This window comes from Aquila chrysaetos, chromosome Z, assembly GCF_900496995.4.
Source record: "Aquila chrysaetos chrysaetos chromosome Z, bAquChr1.4, whole genome shotgun sequence".
Lineage (NCBI taxonomy): Eukaryota > Metazoa > Chordata > Aves > Accipitriformes > Accipitridae > Aquila > Aquila chrysaetos.
Genome location: NC_044030.1, coordinates 18,727,887 through 18,747,593, shown reverse-complemented (window position 1 = coordinate 18,747,593; position 19,707 = coordinate 18,727,887). Strand labels below are relative to the sequence as shown.

At 35.9% G+C, this 19,707-nt stretch overlaps 1 protein-coding gene across 13 annotated transcripts in view; it reads right to left on the bottom strand.

The window, feature by feature from the left end:
- DMXL1 (Dmx like 1) overlaps nucleotides 1-19,707 on the bottom strand; it is an 87,035-nt gene that overhangs the window by 12,352 nt on the left and 54,976 nt on the right. For 8 of the 13 annotated variants that reach the window (XM_030003565.2, XM_030003556.2, XM_030003558.2 and 5 more), the window contains 9 exons: nucleotides 11,009-11,172; nucleotides 9,890-10,029; nucleotides 9,475-9,560; nucleotides 7,425-7,626; nucleotides 5,460-5,577; nucleotides 4,112-4,174; nucleotides 2,132-2,218; nucleotides 1,360-1,481; nucleotides 1,103-1,244 (listed from right to left, as the gene is read on the bottom strand). In XM_030003565.2, the coding sequence (XP_029859425.1) occupies nucleotides 1,103-1,244; nucleotides 1,360-1,481; nucleotides 2,132-2,218; nucleotides 4,112-4,174; nucleotides 5,460-5,577; nucleotides 7,425-7,626; nucleotides 9,475-9,560; nucleotides 9,890-10,029; nucleotides 11,009-11,172 (1,124 nt within the window). Of the gene's footprint in view, nucleotides 1-1,102; nucleotides 1,245-1,359; nucleotides 1,482-2,131; nucleotides 2,219-2,366; nucleotides 2,662-4,111; nucleotides 4,175-5,459; nucleotides 5,578-7,424; nucleotides 7,627-9,474; nucleotides 9,561-9,889; nucleotides 10,030-11,008; nucleotides 11,173-19,707 lie in introns of those variants that run through there. The other 5 variants (XM_030003559.2, XM_030003562.2, XM_030003564.2 and 2 more) reach the window with 3 other exon arrangements.

The following is a 19,707-nucleotide window of genomic DNA, read 5'->3' as shown; positions in this document are numbered from 1 at the left end:
TGACCAGACTAGAATTATAATTTGATTTGAATTAAATCTGAGCTCATAGCTTTTTGCTCAGGGCCCAGCTTCACTCCAGACACAGAATCTATTTCTACAAATAAGAGCTACCCTTGTGCACGTGTCACCTCTATGATTAGAAGGATCAATGTGGCCATAGTCACACTTTACTGGGTGTCCCTCACTCTGTTGTATTTCAGAAATGCTGAACAGTGAAACTGATTATCTCCTCTAAAACATGATCTTCAGGAGTGAGATATTTAATAACACTACTAAGCAGAGTTACAGCAAAATTGCGCAGCACTTCAAAGAAGACAGAGCTGACAACAGCTTTGGAGATAAACAGTCATACATCAGCATGATGGGTAGTTCAAACTCAGCATGAAGTTTGTAGCTGGTCCTATTTCTACAGTCCTGCCTTCCTCATTGTTCTTGTGAAACCAAGAATCCCCATTTCTCCCAAGTTCAAGTTGCTCAGTTTCCAGAGTTTAATTAATTTCATTTGAAGCCTCTGTCCTGCCAGTGGAATCCACTTTAGAAGTTCATTTGCTGTCCTTTCTATAGTACAGGCTCATACTAATATACAGTGCACTATAATGGTACTTTGTAGTAAAGCAGAATTTGGTATTTACTTTTAAATAAAAACTGGAATAGACTGGAACTCAGAATGAAACTTAAGATTACGCTTAAAATAGAAGCCACCCTGATATTTCACACAAGTATGTCTATCCAATCTTCACAAATTTATATCCTGAAATCTCCCGAATATACGCTTTTCAGATACAGTATTTGGCTTCAAGTCATTAAAGGACAATTTAAGCTGCCACTTCTTACCTGAACCCTGATTCTTTATTTTTAAACAATGTATCTTAAGTAAAGAAAGCATATATAGCTTGAGTAAAAACTTTGCTTGCTCAGCTGGTCTATCTTAAATTCTGTGCAGTATAATCGGATGATTACAAAAAATTCCAGCTCGTCTTGAATACACAAAAAAGCTACATTTACTTACATGCTAATTGTAAAATATAACCAGCAACACCGAACAGACAAAAGGAGAGAAGTAGATAGAGTACATAAGGCTAATCTTTGACAAGCAACTTACCACAGATGCACCCCTGCCAGTTTGTGTACTACCAAGCCAAGGCATATTGATAGGTGTGCCGGGATTACTATGAGTATAAGGAGTGGTTCCCTGAACATTTACCAGATCATCACGAGCATGTATAACTAAGAAATCATCAGCCCTATAAATGAAACAACATTATAAGTTAGATTGAAAACAACAACATTAAATACCATGCTTTGTTACATTAATTTATACACAGTCAAGCTGTGATATTGGAAACATAGAAAGTATACCCTTTATCTTCTATTTCCACATCATCATCAACCCAGGTATAGATTTGTGTAGCTAAAATCGCAGAAACATCTAATTCTTGAATGTCATGACTTGATGCTATTGCAATGCAGTTCCGATTTGCCTGAAAAAAGTAACACACAGAGAGGCAGATACAAAAGGTATACTCAAAAAGGTGGGGTTTTTTGATTCTCTGGTTATGGTACAGTTCACAAAAACATACACTTAGTCAATTTACAAAACCCAAATATTTATGTCTACAAATCTATATACATAAACTGTCTAAACTTGACATTTCTGTTTTAAAAGTTTATTTGCATCTGGGGTAGCATCACACACTATTTGTATTTTATACTTCTCTCAAGCACCTTTAGTTTCTCCTTGCTTTCCTCAGAGGATAAGCAAGACATAACTATACTACAATGCTTGCAACCAAGCTCCCCTCCTCCACTAGTTAAGGCTTAAATAGTTAAACAGGAGAAGAAAAGATGACTTGCTGGTTGTCTTTGACAGAAGAAAAATACTCCTACACACAAGCTTAAAGAAAAAGTATAGGCCACCACTCCCTTCCCTCAATCCATTGTACAATAGAAAAAAGACAACTGGTAGTAGAACTGTTTAATTACGAAAAGATAATTATGAAGTGCTTTAGAGAAGGGAGCGCTAAGAGTTCAAGCTGTAGCAGGATATCTCAACCATTCAGATTGGGACTACCACCTGTTTGTCAGGTGGAAGTACAACACAATTAGATTATCCTACCTCCTTTATACTCACCTTATTGACGGCAAAAGCAGTAATGATGTCAGACTCTTTATGGATTATTCTTGCCTTGCCTTCTTGGTATCCACAATCTGTTTCTACCTGTATTTACAAAGTAAAGCATATTTAAATGCAAACTTCTATGCAACACTTGTTTTTACTGGAAGTACACAGACCAAACACTGGATCATATGAAGTTTCATATATTTTTTTCTCAATTTTAATTCTAAGAAAATATGACAAATATAACCTGTAATAATTATGGTAAACCTGTTTCTTGTGTAGCAATCTAGCTTCTCACTGCCATGTTGAGATTACCACAGCAAGTGTATTGTGTCACAGAAGTCACATTACTGTGTTCGTTCTCAAGTTTTTCAGGAATGCTGAAAACCAGTGAGGCTACATGCACACTTGGGGGTGTTGATAAAAATTGAGTCTTGATGCTTTGTTCTCAAAAAAATTTGCTAAATCTTCTCATGCTCGTAGCAAACACTTTTTGCCACTGAAACTCATGAAATAGTCCAAAAGAAGGTGCAGACAAGATCCTAGGCAGGAAAATAAATTCGTACTTTGTCAGCTTACCTATTCACCATTCTCCACAATTAAATAAATCTGGAAACCTGCACAATCCAGTAACACAAATTTTTTACTATCACCTTTTCGTTTTCCTTAATGTGATCTAATGTTGTATTTGTATCTTGTCTACCTTTTTGTATTTTAGAAATGCATGCAGGTATATGCCAGCACACAACAAAACTCTAAACTCTATCAGCACTGTAGTACTCCTGTTCAAAATTAAAGAGCTCAGCATTGCAAGTATTAATCTGATAGATTACAGACTCCAGTCTGTTGTAGTTACAAAATAATTTTACAGTAAAAAAAAAAAACCAAACAAAAACGCAACGCATTGCCAAACAAATGGTAACATAAAAATTCAAACCTGAACTACAAATATAAAATTTTGTATTTTCTTCAAAACAAAGAATTATTCCGGAACTACTGTTTCCTAGCCTCTCCCCTTCAATTTCTTATTTCTCTGGTCTTCAAAAGACTTAAACAAGAATATTTTAGTTTAAAAAACTAAGATGGTGCTGTCAAAGAACTGCAAACAGTCTTATTCAAATCTGAAAAAAGTCTGTGGCTGTTATACACCATGAAGTAGAACACCTATTTTAAGATTAAAAAAAAAATTGATACTCCGGTGTATGCAAGATTGCACAAAACTGCAGTGACAAACAGATCAAAAAACGTGATCTGTGTTGTGTGCTGCATAAAACCTGCATAAAATCAAGATTATTTTTTCCCCAGCCAGTTCCAATTACCTACTTGCTAATACTGCTTCACTGCATAATTAATAACAAGGTAGCCCAAGGACATCACAGGGCATTCCTATTTCTGTCTTCTCACTAGTTTTGTAAAAGAAAGCCTGAAGAATACAGTATTTCTATGCCTAGAAATGCAAACTTTTATACCTTTTTAGTCTCTCATACCAATCTTTTAAGAAAGTTGCTATAAAGTTGTTATATGGGTACATTTGTCACCATCTTAAAACTAAGGCTTAGTGAAAATTTTTGTAGCAAACTAGTATCATGCAACACAAACTGCTCTGACTTCACTTAACCACCTTCACTTATAGGTAACTATTCTAGCCATCTCATATTGGTGAAAGGTCCTGTATGGGCTGTGTTCCCATAGTACTACTGAATATTTTTCACCTGGGCAAATCTCAGCCTCAGCTCTTTGCTTGGCATAGCTATGGAATTTGATAATATATATTGTTCTTACCTGGTTGTTTAATCCAGCTTCTAAGATACATTTAGTTTCAGATAGGGTTTATAACAAGCCTAGTTTAACTCAATCTCTTGCAAAACTGAATTTTTAACTTTATTAGCTGTATCAGCAAAGATTTTTTTGAGGGAGATCAGCACCATTTCAAAAAGGTAATATTTCATAATGATGTAAGGTCTAAATAATTTGAGCATTACTACTCTGTACCTTATTGACGATGGGTTCCTCCACCACAGAATTTTTCATGGTTTCACTGTGCTCCTCTAATGACTTCACCAAGGAAAGAACAACCACAGAACAAAGAATAAAGATAAAACATAACACACAAGGTATCAAGGAAATCCTTAATTCCTTGTTGTTTACCCCAACACAGAACAATTGAAACACAACAGCACACACACACATGTATGCAATTTATGTAGTAACAGTAATTATCAAATTCTAAACTCTATATTCGGTACAGAAGACACTGATTTACCTATTCTGCACTGTAACAGCACCTTGTCCATCTTAGAAGTCAAATTTCTTTGAAAATAATCTCCACTGACATTTTATCAGCAACAAGAGCATACAAATAAAGCCAACATACCTATGCTGTGTAAAGCCGTCAATGATCCTACTTGGAAACATATAAAGCACATCTAAAATTTTCCAAAATACCTTTCCATAGCAACATGGCTGCATTAACATAAGACACGATCAGAAATGATGCATCTTCAAAGGACAAGATAAAAGGAACAATATTCCTTTTAACTGCAGTCTGTAGTGAACACAATTAGCCACAAATACTCAAAACAAGCTAATATTCTAGTTGGAACAGGACAAAGATTAGCTCATACAGAACTCTTTGCTGCCATGGCTTTAGTAGTCATGAATACTCTCTTCCTGCATGTTTAATTTGTTTAGATCTGCCTCCTTCTCCTATGTTTCTGCTACTCCATAGTTTTTCTATAATACAAGTGATTTTTTCAAATTATTGGGAGTAGGGTGAGGCAGAAAAGGAGCAACTAAAGAGGGAGAAAATGCCTAAAACTCCACTGCAGAACCACAACTTTAATAAATTTAACTGAATCTGCAACCTGGAATCCAGCTAGACACTGGGACAAGTTATCAGGGACAGAAATATTAACTGTTGTATGACCATTTTTCTTATTAAAGCTGAATCATAAACATGATCGAAACCAGTGGATAAACCCAGGATGACTATGGTAGGGACAAACGCAAAGTTTTAGAAGTTTGACTGATTAGGTTATTGTTTTTAATCTTTGAAATTACGAAGTTTCTCATTCTTTTGAGGTGGCTTTTATACTGATCTTTACAAAGAGGCTGACTGTAGCTAAATGCTGTTAGTTCTCAGTCTACAGTCAAAGACTGATTTTTGTTTTCAATGAAACAATGGACAAAGATTTTTAATATGAAATACTGTAGATTTAGAGTCATAGCCAAGTATATTATCCACTCATGCTCTAGAAAGTAAACACACCAGCCAAATAACTTAAGTAAAAGCTCATAGATCGACCTGCAATATTTTATGCATTTTGTATACCATACCAACCTCATTTATGCATCGCTTCTTTGTAAAAATATTTCTGATAAAGGTTTCCTGGACTTCTTCCTGTTTAACCAAGTACTGCCACAGCCTCTTCACAGACAGTGCAACATGACTGTTAGATCTACAGAACAAAGTTGAAATAAATATTTACATCATGCTCATACTTACAAAAGACTGCAATATCTTATATTCTAATCAAACAATAGTCAGGAGAAACGATGAACCAAAAACTACAGCTCTCTGAACACTGCACAAGACCTATTCAGAAGCATTCTAGTACAATCTTCTTGACAAACCTATGTGTGAAAGAAGATACAAAAGGAAGAAGGAAAAGAACACGTAGCATTTTCACCTCCTATCTTGGGACAGTGAGGAAAAATCTCTTTAAAGAGATCACAGAACAATAAGGTCAGCATACAGATTATTTATTAGTCCACCTCATTCTTTACAACATGCATGATTTCTGTTTATTGCTGGTGAGTGCTTCTATCACATGGACAATGAATGACTAACACTTCCTGCTAGGAACACTTCATCAGCTGTGTAAAATCTCTGAAACAACCATGACTTTTCAGTAACAAAATCAGAAGGATTGTAGAATCAGATCAGACTTCAAATGTTTATGCTCATCCCTAGAAACTGTATGCTCAAACAAAACTTGTAAATACAAATACAGCTGCTTATGGCAGGCCAAAAACCATCAAACCCTGAATTGCTTTAAATCATAATTTAAAAATAATGCCAGGCAGCAGATATATGTTAAGATGTTCCTTTTTAATCAACACAAGTTACTAAGTATGACAACTGTGAGGTATTTTACAACAAAAAGACAGACTTTCTGTTGATTCTGCCACCACAGGTGATAACAAGATTAAAAAGGCAGAAATCTGTTTAAAAAGTGACAATTTAAGAAACTGAGCATACTTTTCTGGCTAAACATGCAATTATGTGGAGTCACAACTATGCAAATATTAAAAATAGTATATATTTCTTCTCTGATTTTAGGAAAAAATACAGATAAGAAGGTAATTATATTCCTTCCAAAGGTGGGGCAATTATTTAATCCATTGTCACTCATCCTTAATTATTTCTCAGGGCAAATTCATTGTTCTTTATTGTCAACCATAGTGTTTCCACAGAGACACTCAAAATCAGTATGTTAAACTTCAATAGAAGAACATTAAAAATGGTGAAACTTTTGATTGTTGTGGTGGGTTGACCCTGGCTGGATGCCAGGTGCCCACCAAAGCCGCTCTATCACTCCCCCTTCTCAGCTGGACAGGGGGGAGAAAATATAACAAAAGGCTCATGGGTCAAGATAAGGACAGTTTAATAAAGCGAAAGCAAAGAAAAACAAATGATAATATTCTCTACTTCCATCAGCAGGTGATGTCTAGCCACTTCCTGGGAAGCAGGGCTTCAGTACGTGTAGTGGTTGCTCCAGAAGACAAAAATGTCCCCCTTCCGTCTCCCTTTACTTAGCTTTTATATCTGAGCTGACGTCATATGGTATGGAATATCTGCTTGGTTAGTTTAGGTCAGCTGTCCTGGTTATGTCCCCTCCCAAGATCTTGGCCTGCCCCAGCCTGCCATTGGGGGGGGGGGAGGAGCAAAAATGTTGGAGAGACAGCCTTGATGCAGTGGGAGCACTGCTCAGCAGTAGCCAAAACACTGGTGTTATCAACACCTTTCTAGCTACTGATGCAGAGCACAGCGCGCTATGAGGGCTGCTATGGGGACTATTAACTCCATCTCAGCCAGACCCAATACAATTGTTTTTCCTGATCTTGCTTTGGACCAGAGATGCATGAGTTCTGATGTGTACCCACAATTTCACAATGCATTAGAGCAAATCCAGAGACTGGCATTATATAGTTATTGAATTATGGTCTACCACACACACTAACAACATAATGCTTGATGTATATTAAAGATATTATAGTCAGTGTTTATAGAAATTAGACTCACCTGAATGGAGTGTTTGTAGGCTCAAGTAAAGTTTTATGGCGAAGCAACGCAGGACCAGCAGCTAGGGCATCTTCAGAAGCATGAACTGAAATATAATATTGAGGTGGACCCCCATATAGCTCAAGACGTCGGAGAAGAACTTGTTCCCAGCGCTGTAGTGTTTTCAAAACTGCATGGCATATCGGGGAGCTAACTGGAAGCTCTAGAAAGAGAAGTAAAAAATAATAAACCTTCCTTCTCCATTATAACCTTGGCAAAGATAATCCCACTGCTAGAAACCTGAAGTATATTTCAAATATCTCCAAAAGTAAGCTTTATTCAAACCTCATCTTCATATTTGCAAGTATAAAAAGATGAACTGCTTTGTGCTATCATTCTTAAACACAGAACAGACTTCTCCAATGCTGATGGAAATGAAATATCATGGAAGAGATCCTCCTGGAAGCTATGTCAAGGCATATGAATGACAGGCAGGCGATGAGAGAAAGCCAGCATGGCTTCACAAAGGGCGAATCGTGCCCAACTAATCTGCTGGCATTCTATGATGGACTGGCTGCACTGGTGGGCAAGGGAAGAGCAACTGATGTCCTCTACTTTTGTCTTCTGTAAGGCCTTTGACAAGGTCTCACACAACATCCTTACCTCTGAATTGGAGCAATATGGATTTGATGGATGGACTATTTGATGGATAAGGAATTGGCTGAATGAGTACATCAAAAAAGAGTTACAGTCAATGGTTCAATGTCCAAATGGAGATCAGTAACTAGTGGTGTCCCTCAGGGGTGCGTATTGGGATCAGTACTGTTCAACATCTTTGACAAGGACATAGACGGTGGTAGTGAGTGCACCCCCAGCAAGTTTGCAGATAACACCAAGCTGAGCGGTGCAGTTGATTTGCTAGAGGGAAGCGATGCCTTCCAGGGGGACCTTGACAGCCTTGGGGAGTGGGCGCATGTGAACCTCATCAAGTTCAACATGGACAAGTGCAAGGTCCTGCACCTAGATCAGGGCAATCACCAGTATCAATACAGACTGAGTGACAAATGGATCGAGAGCATCCCTGCAGAGAAGGACTTGCAGATACCGGTGGATGAAAAATTGGACATGAGCTGGCAATGTGCAGTTGCAGCCCAGAAAGCCAACCGTATCCTGGGCTGCATCAAAAGAAGGGTGGCCAGTAAGTGTGAGGAGGTGATTTGCCCCCTCTAATTTATTCTCATGAGACCCCACCTGGAGTACTGCATTCAGCTCTGGGGCTCCCAGTACAACACAGACGTGGACCTCTTTGAGCAGGTCCAGAGGAGGACTACAAAAGTTATCAGAGGGGTGGAACACCTCTCCTATAGAAAAAAAGGCTGTGAGAGTTGGGGTTGTTCAGCCCGGAGAAGAGCTCCAGGGAGATCTTACTGCAGCCTTTCAATACTTAAACAGGACTTACAAGAAAGATGGAGAAGGAATAGTGGGTTTAAACTAAAAAAGACAGTAGATTTAGATTAGATATAAGGAAGAAATTGTTTATGATGAGGATGGTGAGACACTGGAACAGGTTGCCAGAGAAGCTGTAGACGCCCCATCCCTGGAAAGATTCAAGGTCAGGCTGGACAGGGCTTTGAGCAACACAATCTAGTGAAAGATGGGGGCTTGGACTAGATCATCTTTAAAGGTCCCTTCCAACACAAACCATTCCATGATTCTATGAAACAAGGAGTAGGAATGATTTAACTTGAATTACAGAAAACTACAGGGTTTCCACCAAGAAATAAATATTGTAAACATTCTTGTATGACTAAGAGGCTAAGAAAAAACTAAGTATGGAGAGACTTCTGCTAACTACTAAGCATTCCTTCTCACGCACTCATCTTACCCACCCACCATGTTATTTCATAAATATACCTGTATGATAAACAGTATCAGAACAATTATTGCCAGATCATGGAAAATATAAGAACATTTGAACTGAAAATAAAGCTACAACATATATATTATTTAACAAATTACTGATGTTAAATGTGGCTATTAAGTATGAAAAGACAGCTCTGTTGCTTATTACCTGAAAGATCATGTCCAGCCAAAGGGTAGAAAATCTTCAGATTGTGAAGTACCAGCTGAACCATTGCCAATCTCATGAGTGACCAACTAACAAGAAAGAACTAGTAAGTCATTTACTAACAAGAAAATAAATTTCTCACTTATTCACAATTAGGATTTAAATTTAGAGCTTTAAATCACCATTATAAACTGCTAAAAACTACAAATAGTATTTTAGAATATTATAGATACTTTGAATTCAAAAGTCACTATACCATGTATTAATGAGTAAAATAATCATTGTGAAAAATTAACTACTAAGTCTAGATGACACACTGCCATGAAATAGCAATTAACTGGTGTATTATCTCAAAAGTAAAAGGCCAGAAATGCAAGCTTAGCCATTGCAGAACATCTTGTATTTAGAAGTTACTTACCTGTATGAATTTGAATTAGAATGCTCTTGATTATGTGAATTTGATGCAAACACACCTCCATCAATATCTTCATCATCTTCACCACTTTCCTGACTCTCTTCTGAATCATATTCCACTCTACTTTGCGATGGAAGAAAAGGCTAAAAATTTAAACAATGTTCCTTGAGTATCTTCTAGCCAATATCTAGTTTTAACTTATCTTTCAAAAAATACAACATTATAATATTTAATGCTTTTCATAAAAAAGCAGGCATATCATCTTACTCTATTTACTAACATTTGGAGTTTGTACATCAAAAGGGTGGCTGTCCGTGAGCACTGCATACTTTAACAGCTTAACTGTTTTTTACATTACTCAAAATTCTAATGCCGAAAATGAAAATACTAACAGTTTTCCAATTCTTATTTTGCTTTACTTTCACGTCACATATATCAAACCACACATAGGACACACAAGCTTGTTGTTTGTCAGAAAGAAGACAAAACCACCAGTGTATTTGCTCCCTAGTTCTTCCAAGGGCTCAGAGGACTAAAGTACAAGAAAATCCTATCTCCTGTCTACAGAGTTCAATATTTATGATAAGTCCACCATCAGTGCCCCACTGTGTTATTCAGTCTTTGCTATTTCTTTTTTGTCCTTGCTGATATGGCTAATATTTCATATAGAAATGTGCCATACAACTCCACAACATTATGTAACTTTCTACAAAGAAAGATCTGCCACAGCAGACTTGACAAAAGGCAACATAATTTGATTTCTAGTAAGTATACACATCTATTTCACCCATTTGAAATAGATGATAAAAAGCTTCTCACCGTTCCTTGTTCATTTAAACAGCTGATGCATAATTACCTACATATTTGTACACTGCAACTGTAAAAAGCAATATGTTTTGTTCATACCATTATCGGAAAACAAATTAATTTCAGAACAACAGGTTTTAAGTGTTTCAAAAATACTTATAGGCAGTGTTTTAGAAAAAGCTAAACATATGTAATAAAGCCAGGCAGCTTCTATCACACACCTAAATCAATACCTAGAATAAAGAGTTAGAAGAAAAAAATTACCATTCCAGAAGTGATAGAAGATATTTAACTGTCATAATAGCAAAAAATTACCTTTGCAATGAAATAATCCCAGATGCTAAGCTCAGGAGGAATAAATCTTTCTTTGTAAGATGGAGATTCTTGATCTACCAATGGCAATGCAGGCAACTGAGAACTCTCTTTTGGAGAGTTTTTTGATGAAAGGCTGTAATGTTTTTGGTGTTTCTCTCCATCATCTACAGAGGAAGGAAATAGAGTATATTGCTTTAAATTGTCCACTCCACCTCCCTACTGTTTTTTATAAAGGGATTTATAATAAAAAGTAAAAATATTTCTCTTTACAAGTTTTCAGAATTTTATCTTAATATTTCTATAGAAAATAAGCACACAAAATGTTAATCCTCAAATATGCAAAACTAATACATAACTAGAACTCCAGAAGGGGAAAACTCCCAGTACAAATAATACAGAATAGTAGAGTACATGCATAACTGCATTAGCAGCTTTCCTCCTACAAAGATGACAAATACTGTTGCTCAAGCAAGAACACTGCAAAACTAAATTACTTAAATAAGCACTACTGAGCACTGATTACCCTTGTTTTTTAAGACAAGCAAAGAGTCTTGTCTTTCAGAATACATAGTGCAAATACCTAGGCTTGCCATTCCTATTCCAAGTTTTAACTCTGTCTCCTTCCAGGAGAGGTCTGTACTTTTTTCTAAACAGTACAATTCTGATAAATCCGTATGTCCTGACAATGTATTTCTCCAGCAAATATAAAATATCCCATTTTAACTAATACAATCCAATATATACCTCAAACAGGAAAGGACCAATTATTTGTAATAATACCATAACTTGAGGGGTCCCCTCACTTCCCCAACATTGACTTTTTTCAGAATAAGAAGTGTCCATGAGAGATGTATTTGAATTATATTCTTGATGATTACAGTACTAAAGGAAACAGCTTATTCAAGCTATCAAAAATATCTTAATGCATTGATATCACAAATTAATGAACAAGCAAGCCTCATTTCAGATCCCTTATTTTCTTATTAATTGAGAATTATCACCTTCACAAATACGGAAAAAGTAATGGCTTACTTAGAGGCTCACATAACCATCTGATACCCTGAAATCATTCTGGTTCTTAGTAGGTGAATTGTATTGCAATACAGCCTTTCCGTTAGTAGAGGAGGAATGATATTGATTGTCACTGTCCCTGAACAGTAAGTTAGGGTTCTGGCTCTCCAGAACACTTCTGAAGTAGAAGGGATGAGGGAGAAACAGAATCATATTTGGAATTTGATACAACATGGTGGCCTTCATTCATCTTCCATCACAGACAAAATGGACTTGGATCCATTTCCTACTTGATTGTAAAATTGTTTTTTTTATTTTCAAGTAGATACATGTAATGCATGAAGATTAGTTTTTATAGTGAAACAACTGAATGGGTTCAAGACTTAGGTAAAACAAAGAAAGCTAAAACATTAAGATAAAAAGAGAACTGATTTTTTTAACTGCCTTTTGAAGTCTCAGAAAAATCTCAACACCTATTTAACCAAGTACTGAACATTTACTTTTTTCTTAAGCATTTCAAAATCTCCCTTTTCCAGTTAAGGTTTGAAAACTATGACATCACCCAAAGGAATCACAGAACACACTTAAGTTCCACCCCACACCACTCCTTTTTTTTAAGTGCAAGAAAAAGCAGTTGGGGAAGAAGAGTACAGAAAAACTTTTTGGTTGTTTCTTGTTTAATTAAGTGGGTTTTGTGTTTTGCATAGAGCAATAATAAGACCAGGCAGTTAGTCATAAAAGATCTCATCTAAACACCTCTTAAGTAAAGGGGAATTGTAAAGTAAATGGGTTGCATATAATTTGAGTCTTTGGCTGATGTAAAAGCAGTAATAAATAGGCTCGCAAGTAATAAATAGGCTCCAAGAAAGCAAATCTGCAGGCTGAAAGAGCTGACCTGGAGATTAGATATCCCTATCACTGAGTTCAAGCATCAACATGTTGGGCCACTGGTTGCAAGGATGACTTAATGTGAACATTACAAATGCAAATGGGTGCTTTATTGTTTCAATCTTCCTTACTCTGTTCTTCTAACAAGGGCCCACAAAACTAACTTCCACTGAAGCTTCTGAAATCACCACCTCCTGTTAATAATGCTGGGGATGGCACAAAAAGAGCCAGCATCCCTGTGTATGCCTGGACTGAACTACTACGAAGAAGTATTTCCTTATTTTTTTAGTTTACTTGTTTTATCCATAGGAAACTTTTGAATCTTGATAGATGCTTGAAAGACTATTTCCTTCAAAACTCTTATGGGTACTCCAATCACTTGAAAACAGAAGGTCTAACACTCTGGACAAAAGAAAAACAGCACTCATTTAAGAACAGTTATATTCCACACATAAGACTTACATCCTCATAACACAAACTTAGCCAACTGTAAACCCTGAGGCAGGTAAGACGCAAGTTGTTTTTTTTTAAAAAACCTTTTGGGGTTTGTATACCTCACAACTATGTTCCACCCCCCCACCCCCACACCCCCGCAAATGGGCAAATTCTCTGTATTCACAGTGGCTGATGGAATTTTTTCATAATTTCTGGTCATTTTTGGACCAGAAAAAAAAATTGTTTTTCCAAGGATTTTCAAAAACATTTCTGACCATGTATAAAGATGACCATTACTACTACAAGCAGGTGAACTAAAAAATAATTTATATATAGAATCTAATAAAAGCAGAAGACAACATCTCATCTTTCATCTTGAAACTGGGATATTTTAACAGTCTGTGTTGCACTATTATACTGTATCATAACTACGTTTTTTCCTGTTAGGGTTATTATTTGCAATCCACTTACCTGTACTAAAGTTGCGAATAATAGCTGCAGTACAATGCATTTTCATTTCATTACTTAAAGCTCATCAGCTAAGAAGAGCATGCACATGCATAACTGTATGAATTTTTAGCAATTGCTTAAAAAAAATAGAAATTGACTAGGCATGAAATAAGGAGCAAGTGTTGCGTAATACAGAAATAAGCAAGTATATGCTTGCAGCTTGTTTTTCTAAGCAGAATTCAAAAAGCAAATACTTTTTTTTTTCCATTCTGCTGTATCATTCTTTGTATTTTTAAGAATACTGCAGGCTAGCCATTACAAAAAAAAAAAAATCAATATTTAAGGCAAATTAAAGTACAACCATCTAAGTGGTTTGAAATACATACTACTAATGCCAATTTATTTTTTTTTTCATTCTAAAAATCTTTAAATTAATAAATTCATTAAAAATCCAACTTTGTGATTTGGAATTTCAGATCAGCAATTATATTCACTTTCAGATTTCTCATTTATTTGTAGTTAAAACTCCTTTATGTGTTTTTTTGCATTCAAAATTTACAAGTAAAATAGGACCAAAGATAAGACAAATATAAAATTTAAGTTATTTTCCAAGAATATTGCAATATTTCAGACAAGGAAAATGCTTCTATTTCTCCCAAGATCTAACACATGCAATGATATTTCAAAGACCTGTTGCCCACATCACCTCTCTTTCACCTTCCCAGGAAGAGCTAAAAGGTAGATCTCTTTCAATTTCCCAAAAAACCTAAAATGCATGTCAGAGTTACTGTTTTTTATTGAAGACAGTGTGCAGGCATGAAGCATCAACACCCCAACATCCTATGAAAGATGCAAGTCTTCATTAAGCAAAGTAAAATTATGAAAACCTCCTCTTACAAAAGCATCACCCTTGAGTGCAGGCATCAACAAATATCAGTAGTGCTGAAGTCCAGAACAGAGTGGAATGAGAGAGACATGACAAAGAAATAGTGATTTTGAATCATACCTCAAATTGTTTTAGTAAATGTAAAGCCCTGCACAGATTTTTGTAATTCTTTGGGAAGCTATGAAAGCCAACTAGAACAGTAGCTTGGTGAAAGTCTACAGTGCTGGACATTTCGACTTCAAACTGAAAAAGTATTTGCATTTTGCAAGGTTAAAAATCCTGAAGTTTTCAACACGATATTCTGCTTACTCACAGGCCATGGCTCATGTGGCCAAGGTGATGAATTTAATGAATTAGCACTCAACACCAGCAACTGCAATTAAGTCCCATAAGCTGCAGTTTGATTACTGTATGTACACAAGACTATGAATTCTTTGTTGTATTTATGCACCATTTAATGAGTAGTGGTTCACTGAAAAGCTCAAGGCAAGTATATATTAAACTTTCAGATGTTTCTGAAGACATTATATACCTTGTAGGCATTTCAATAAGCAGTGAATGGAAACCTCTCAAAAAAATTATATAAGCACAACTAAATACTTGGTGGCATACACCAACTTTGTTGACATTTCCTGTTCTGACCATCTAAGGCTTCTTCTACTGAGCCAAAATAACTCCATCATTCACAGTGCAAACACTTAAGTCAAACTTCTAATCTGTTTTAATGGGTGACTTAACCAAGAATAAGACAGTAAGAGCAAGAAGACAAAGTCTTTAATATAGAATAGAAAGGCCACACAAGTAATGAAGTACTCAGTACTCCAAAGTACTGTAAGAAACCAAGCCAAATATTGCAGTCTCTAATTCTGAGCTGGAATTCAAGGCAATTATTCTCACATTGATGTCAAAGTTTCCATTACTAACAGTACCACAGGGAATTCTGCATTAAAAAGGAGCAGTTTGGCATGGCTGTTGTAGGTCCTTACACAAGCTGAAAGGCTTTAAAACTTGAGGAATCTGTATCCTTTCATCCATTCTGAGATTAAGCTATTCCTGGAGATATCTAAATATGAAGACTTTTCACTGTTGTTTCAGATTACTGGTGAAACTGAGTGGCAGAAAGCTTCTAAGGCAGAGGCAGAAAGCTTCTAAGGCAGAGGCAGAAAGCTTCTAAGGCAGAGGCAGAAAGCTTCTAAGGCAGAGGCAGAAAGCTTCTAAGGCAGAGGCAGAAAGCTTCTAAGGCAGAGGCAGAAAGCTTCTAAGGCAGAGGCAGAAAGCTTCTAAGGCAGAGGCAGAAAGCTTCTAAGGCAGAGGCAGAAAGCTTCTAAGGCAGAGGCACTACTAATGCAAGTTCCATTTTTGTTGTTTTGTTTTAGATTCTGGATGAAACCTACCTCGCAGTAGGTACAGCAAGCAGATAAATGCAAGAGTTCTAAGGGTTTGTTTTTTCTTTACAATTGCCTAAGAAAAACTTGGCCAAACACTAAATTCTTCTTCTGCTTAGATGCTCTGTTACTCTAAATCAAACATTTATAAAATCTGTAATTGCAGTATGCTTTCTAGGAGGTCATGAGTAACGCTTTGTGGAGAGCAAGTGAAAACTACAAATTAATTCAGAGGATCTAACAAGAGAAATACATGCATAAGACTGACAGAAGGACTGCACATCCTATGGATAAATTTTATGTGCACATCCTCACTATCAAAGCATCTGTTTCTCAAAACCCCTGGCATGTTAGGCAAAACTCATCACAGCAAGAGCTGACAGTTTATCATTTCCCACCAGCAAAGTACTCTGAAATAACATTTGTGTTAAAACTTTAATTGCTCAGAAAGGTAGGAAAGTCAGCAGAGAAAAACAACTCATCTTTATGGTCAAGTATCAGATTTCTGATCTTCTGCATCTGAAACCCAAAATGACAACTTGAAGTCTATAAAGTATACTTGTAAAATACTCAAGCTTAGGAAGTAGTTTTGCATTTAATTTACTCTTGTAGCGTGGAATAATTGAATATATGAAATGAAATTATGGATTTCTAACTGTTAAAGCAAAATTCAAACCTTTCTTTAAGAACCCTCTGGATTATAGAGAACTTAGCATCTCTATATAGACTTGAGTTGCAAAACAGTTTTCTGAGGCAGTTTTGAAGAGAACCTATATGGTAAATACGATTCTGAAAGATCTACTATAATCAACAATAGGGTTATTTTTCAGATGCTAATTGCCTCTTTGAGAACAAAACATACCCACAATTTTAAGACATAATGTAAATTCTCAAATGCTAACCTCATTTATCAAATCATTTGCTGCAACTGCAAAAACAAAAAACATGGCTGGAAAGTGTAACATGTCAGGCAGCTCTAAAAAGCATTCAAACTCCTATGCTTTGTCTGATCTTTACTGTGAAAGAGGCAATAAAACAATAGTTTTTCATACAAACTAATTCCTAACAGAGGTCAGGATTTTGCAAGACTACCAGGAACTATTTTTTGGTTCCTATTCTTCAGTTTGTGTCTAAAAAAAAAAATCATATTTATTTAAGAGAAATTTTATATCCAAAAATATTATACACTCAAGTCAACTAAAGCAAAGAGCAGAAAGGGAAATCATATAACTTTATTGGCCAGCACTGCACATAGTACTATAATCTCTTAAAACAACTTTGAAACTTGGAGGTCAACATCCACATTCAAAGTGCTAAAGGATTGGAAGGACAAGGAGGAGAAGACATGCATGACATATAGTGTTACTATATTAGAATTTTTAGTGTTAAGAATTTTTGGCTTTCGATCTCTATTAGGGAGTGAAAACATTCACAAAAGTCTAAAAATAAACTTAGGAGAAAAGAGTGTAAGTTATGCATAACAAAATGGGAAGTTATATAAATCTAAATCACATTATGGAAGAACGTGCCATAGTTGACTGGAACAAGCATTTCAGTCACTTCCAAGTGTTCGTTTCTAAGTGTCAGAAGAAAAAGTAAGAGATAACAGTAAAGGCACAAAAACATAGCTGATTTTAATCTGACTCCTCTGCATCACTGGGGTTCTACTATTTTTCCTTTTTTTTTTTTTTTTTAATTTACAGTGACAGAGAGAGATGTTTCTCCAAAATTCTTTTCCCCAAATTTGCTCTAGATATACATGCATTAAAAACAAATAATAGACCTACAGAATCCTAGAATTACATAGGTTGGAAGGGATCTGGTCCAATCCCTTGCTCAGAACAGGGCTGACCTAGGTGATGGCCTAGTTTGTTCGAGTTTTGAATAACTCCAAAGATGGAGACTCCACGACCCCTCTAGACCCCTTTTCCAGGGTTTGATTATCCCTACATATTAGTATTTAAAAAGGTCCCTCCTTCCCCTAAATTTTCAGTTTCAGCTTCTTGATTCTACCAGCCACAGTTTTACTAATTCTGTGATCACACAGCCAGCATTCATTTTTAAGAAAAACACAGAGACAGGCATTTAGTATACATCTCAGAATACATTTCTAAGTAAAACCAATTATCTTATCACTTTAAAACAGTAGTAGTGTAGCCATGTAGCTGAGTTAATGCCTAGGCTGTGGTGATACTGCTTAATTTAGGGTTAAACATGATGCATTGTCCTTTAAGAAGGACCATTACTCAATAGTTTCCCTATGCAGGCCTGGTTACTTTGTATCATAACTTATTAACAACTACGCCCTTAGAGGAGAACTAAAAAGGGGATAAAAAGCAAACATCCTGCTCCAGAAGGCCTGAAAGCTAGATGATTGCCAAAGCAGCATGCACTAGGAAAACTTGGGAACATCAGGAACAACGACTCAATTCAAGACTGAAAAGACTTGCCTCCCACACCTGCAAGGAGCACGCTTGCTAATTTACATAGCAAGCAAGGCTAATTTAAATATAACTAACCAATAGTAGATGAGATGGTGACTACTAACCAATGAACATAAATTTAGGTGGATTTTTACTAATCATGTAACAGAATAAATATGTTGTAGTTCTTTGGTGTGGTGTGCTAGCTTTGTGGAATTATCACCTAGCAAACATCTTTGTGCAAACGTAAAATAAATAAATATCTCAGCTCTGTGTGTAAGATGGGCTTATTGCACACCAGGTATTGAACCCCCATTTGCAGGACAACAGTAGCAGCAGCATTAAGACACCTCAGTGTACAGTTACCAACACCTAGGAAACATAGAATTGCCAACAAAAGTCAGTTCTGCCTTCCAACTATTCTGATATGGCATATTTACCTTAACAAAATGATCATGAGAAATATTTATTCAATACCACAGAGAAAATGTCTGACAAAGTCTGTATTTAAACAGACTACACATTCGGTTTTCCTTAAATGCAAGGTAAGACATGTAACACACATCTAATATCAATAATTACAATATAATAATAAAAACTATATAATCATTAAAGTTATATATATATTTATATATATATTCAGATGTGATGTACAAAGTCACCATAGTCTAAGTAAATTTATCTTTACAAAATCTTCCTTTTAAAAAATTAGAAAATCTGTATGATTTTTGTTCTTGGTTTTATAGAAGTCCAACTAAATTACAAAGCACAAATCTGTACCAAAAGGAAAAGCATTACAGAATTCATTCTGGACCTCAGGATAATTTATAACCACCTGAATTTAAACGTGAAGGTTGTTTACTTTCCTAAAGGGTTCTCAGACTATCAAAACTGAATATCAACAAGACACTTTTTCTTTGTAATGTCTAGAATGAACTCTTAGAAATCCACATGCATAATAACGCTTATATTCAAAAAGCAAAACAAGCAGCTCTCCAACAAAGATATGAAACACTTCTGATTCTTTCAAACCATGGTCAAAGTCATATTATATTTAATATTGATTTCAAATGAAGTGTAGTAAGAATACAATAGCACTGCCAATTTTCTCTTTTAGAAAGGCCCAATTCAACTGCTGCTTTAATTACAAAACTTTGCTTTAAATTTTGATGTCATGGCTTGCAAGCAGAAGTTTTTCTGTCTTTCTACATATGCAAAAAA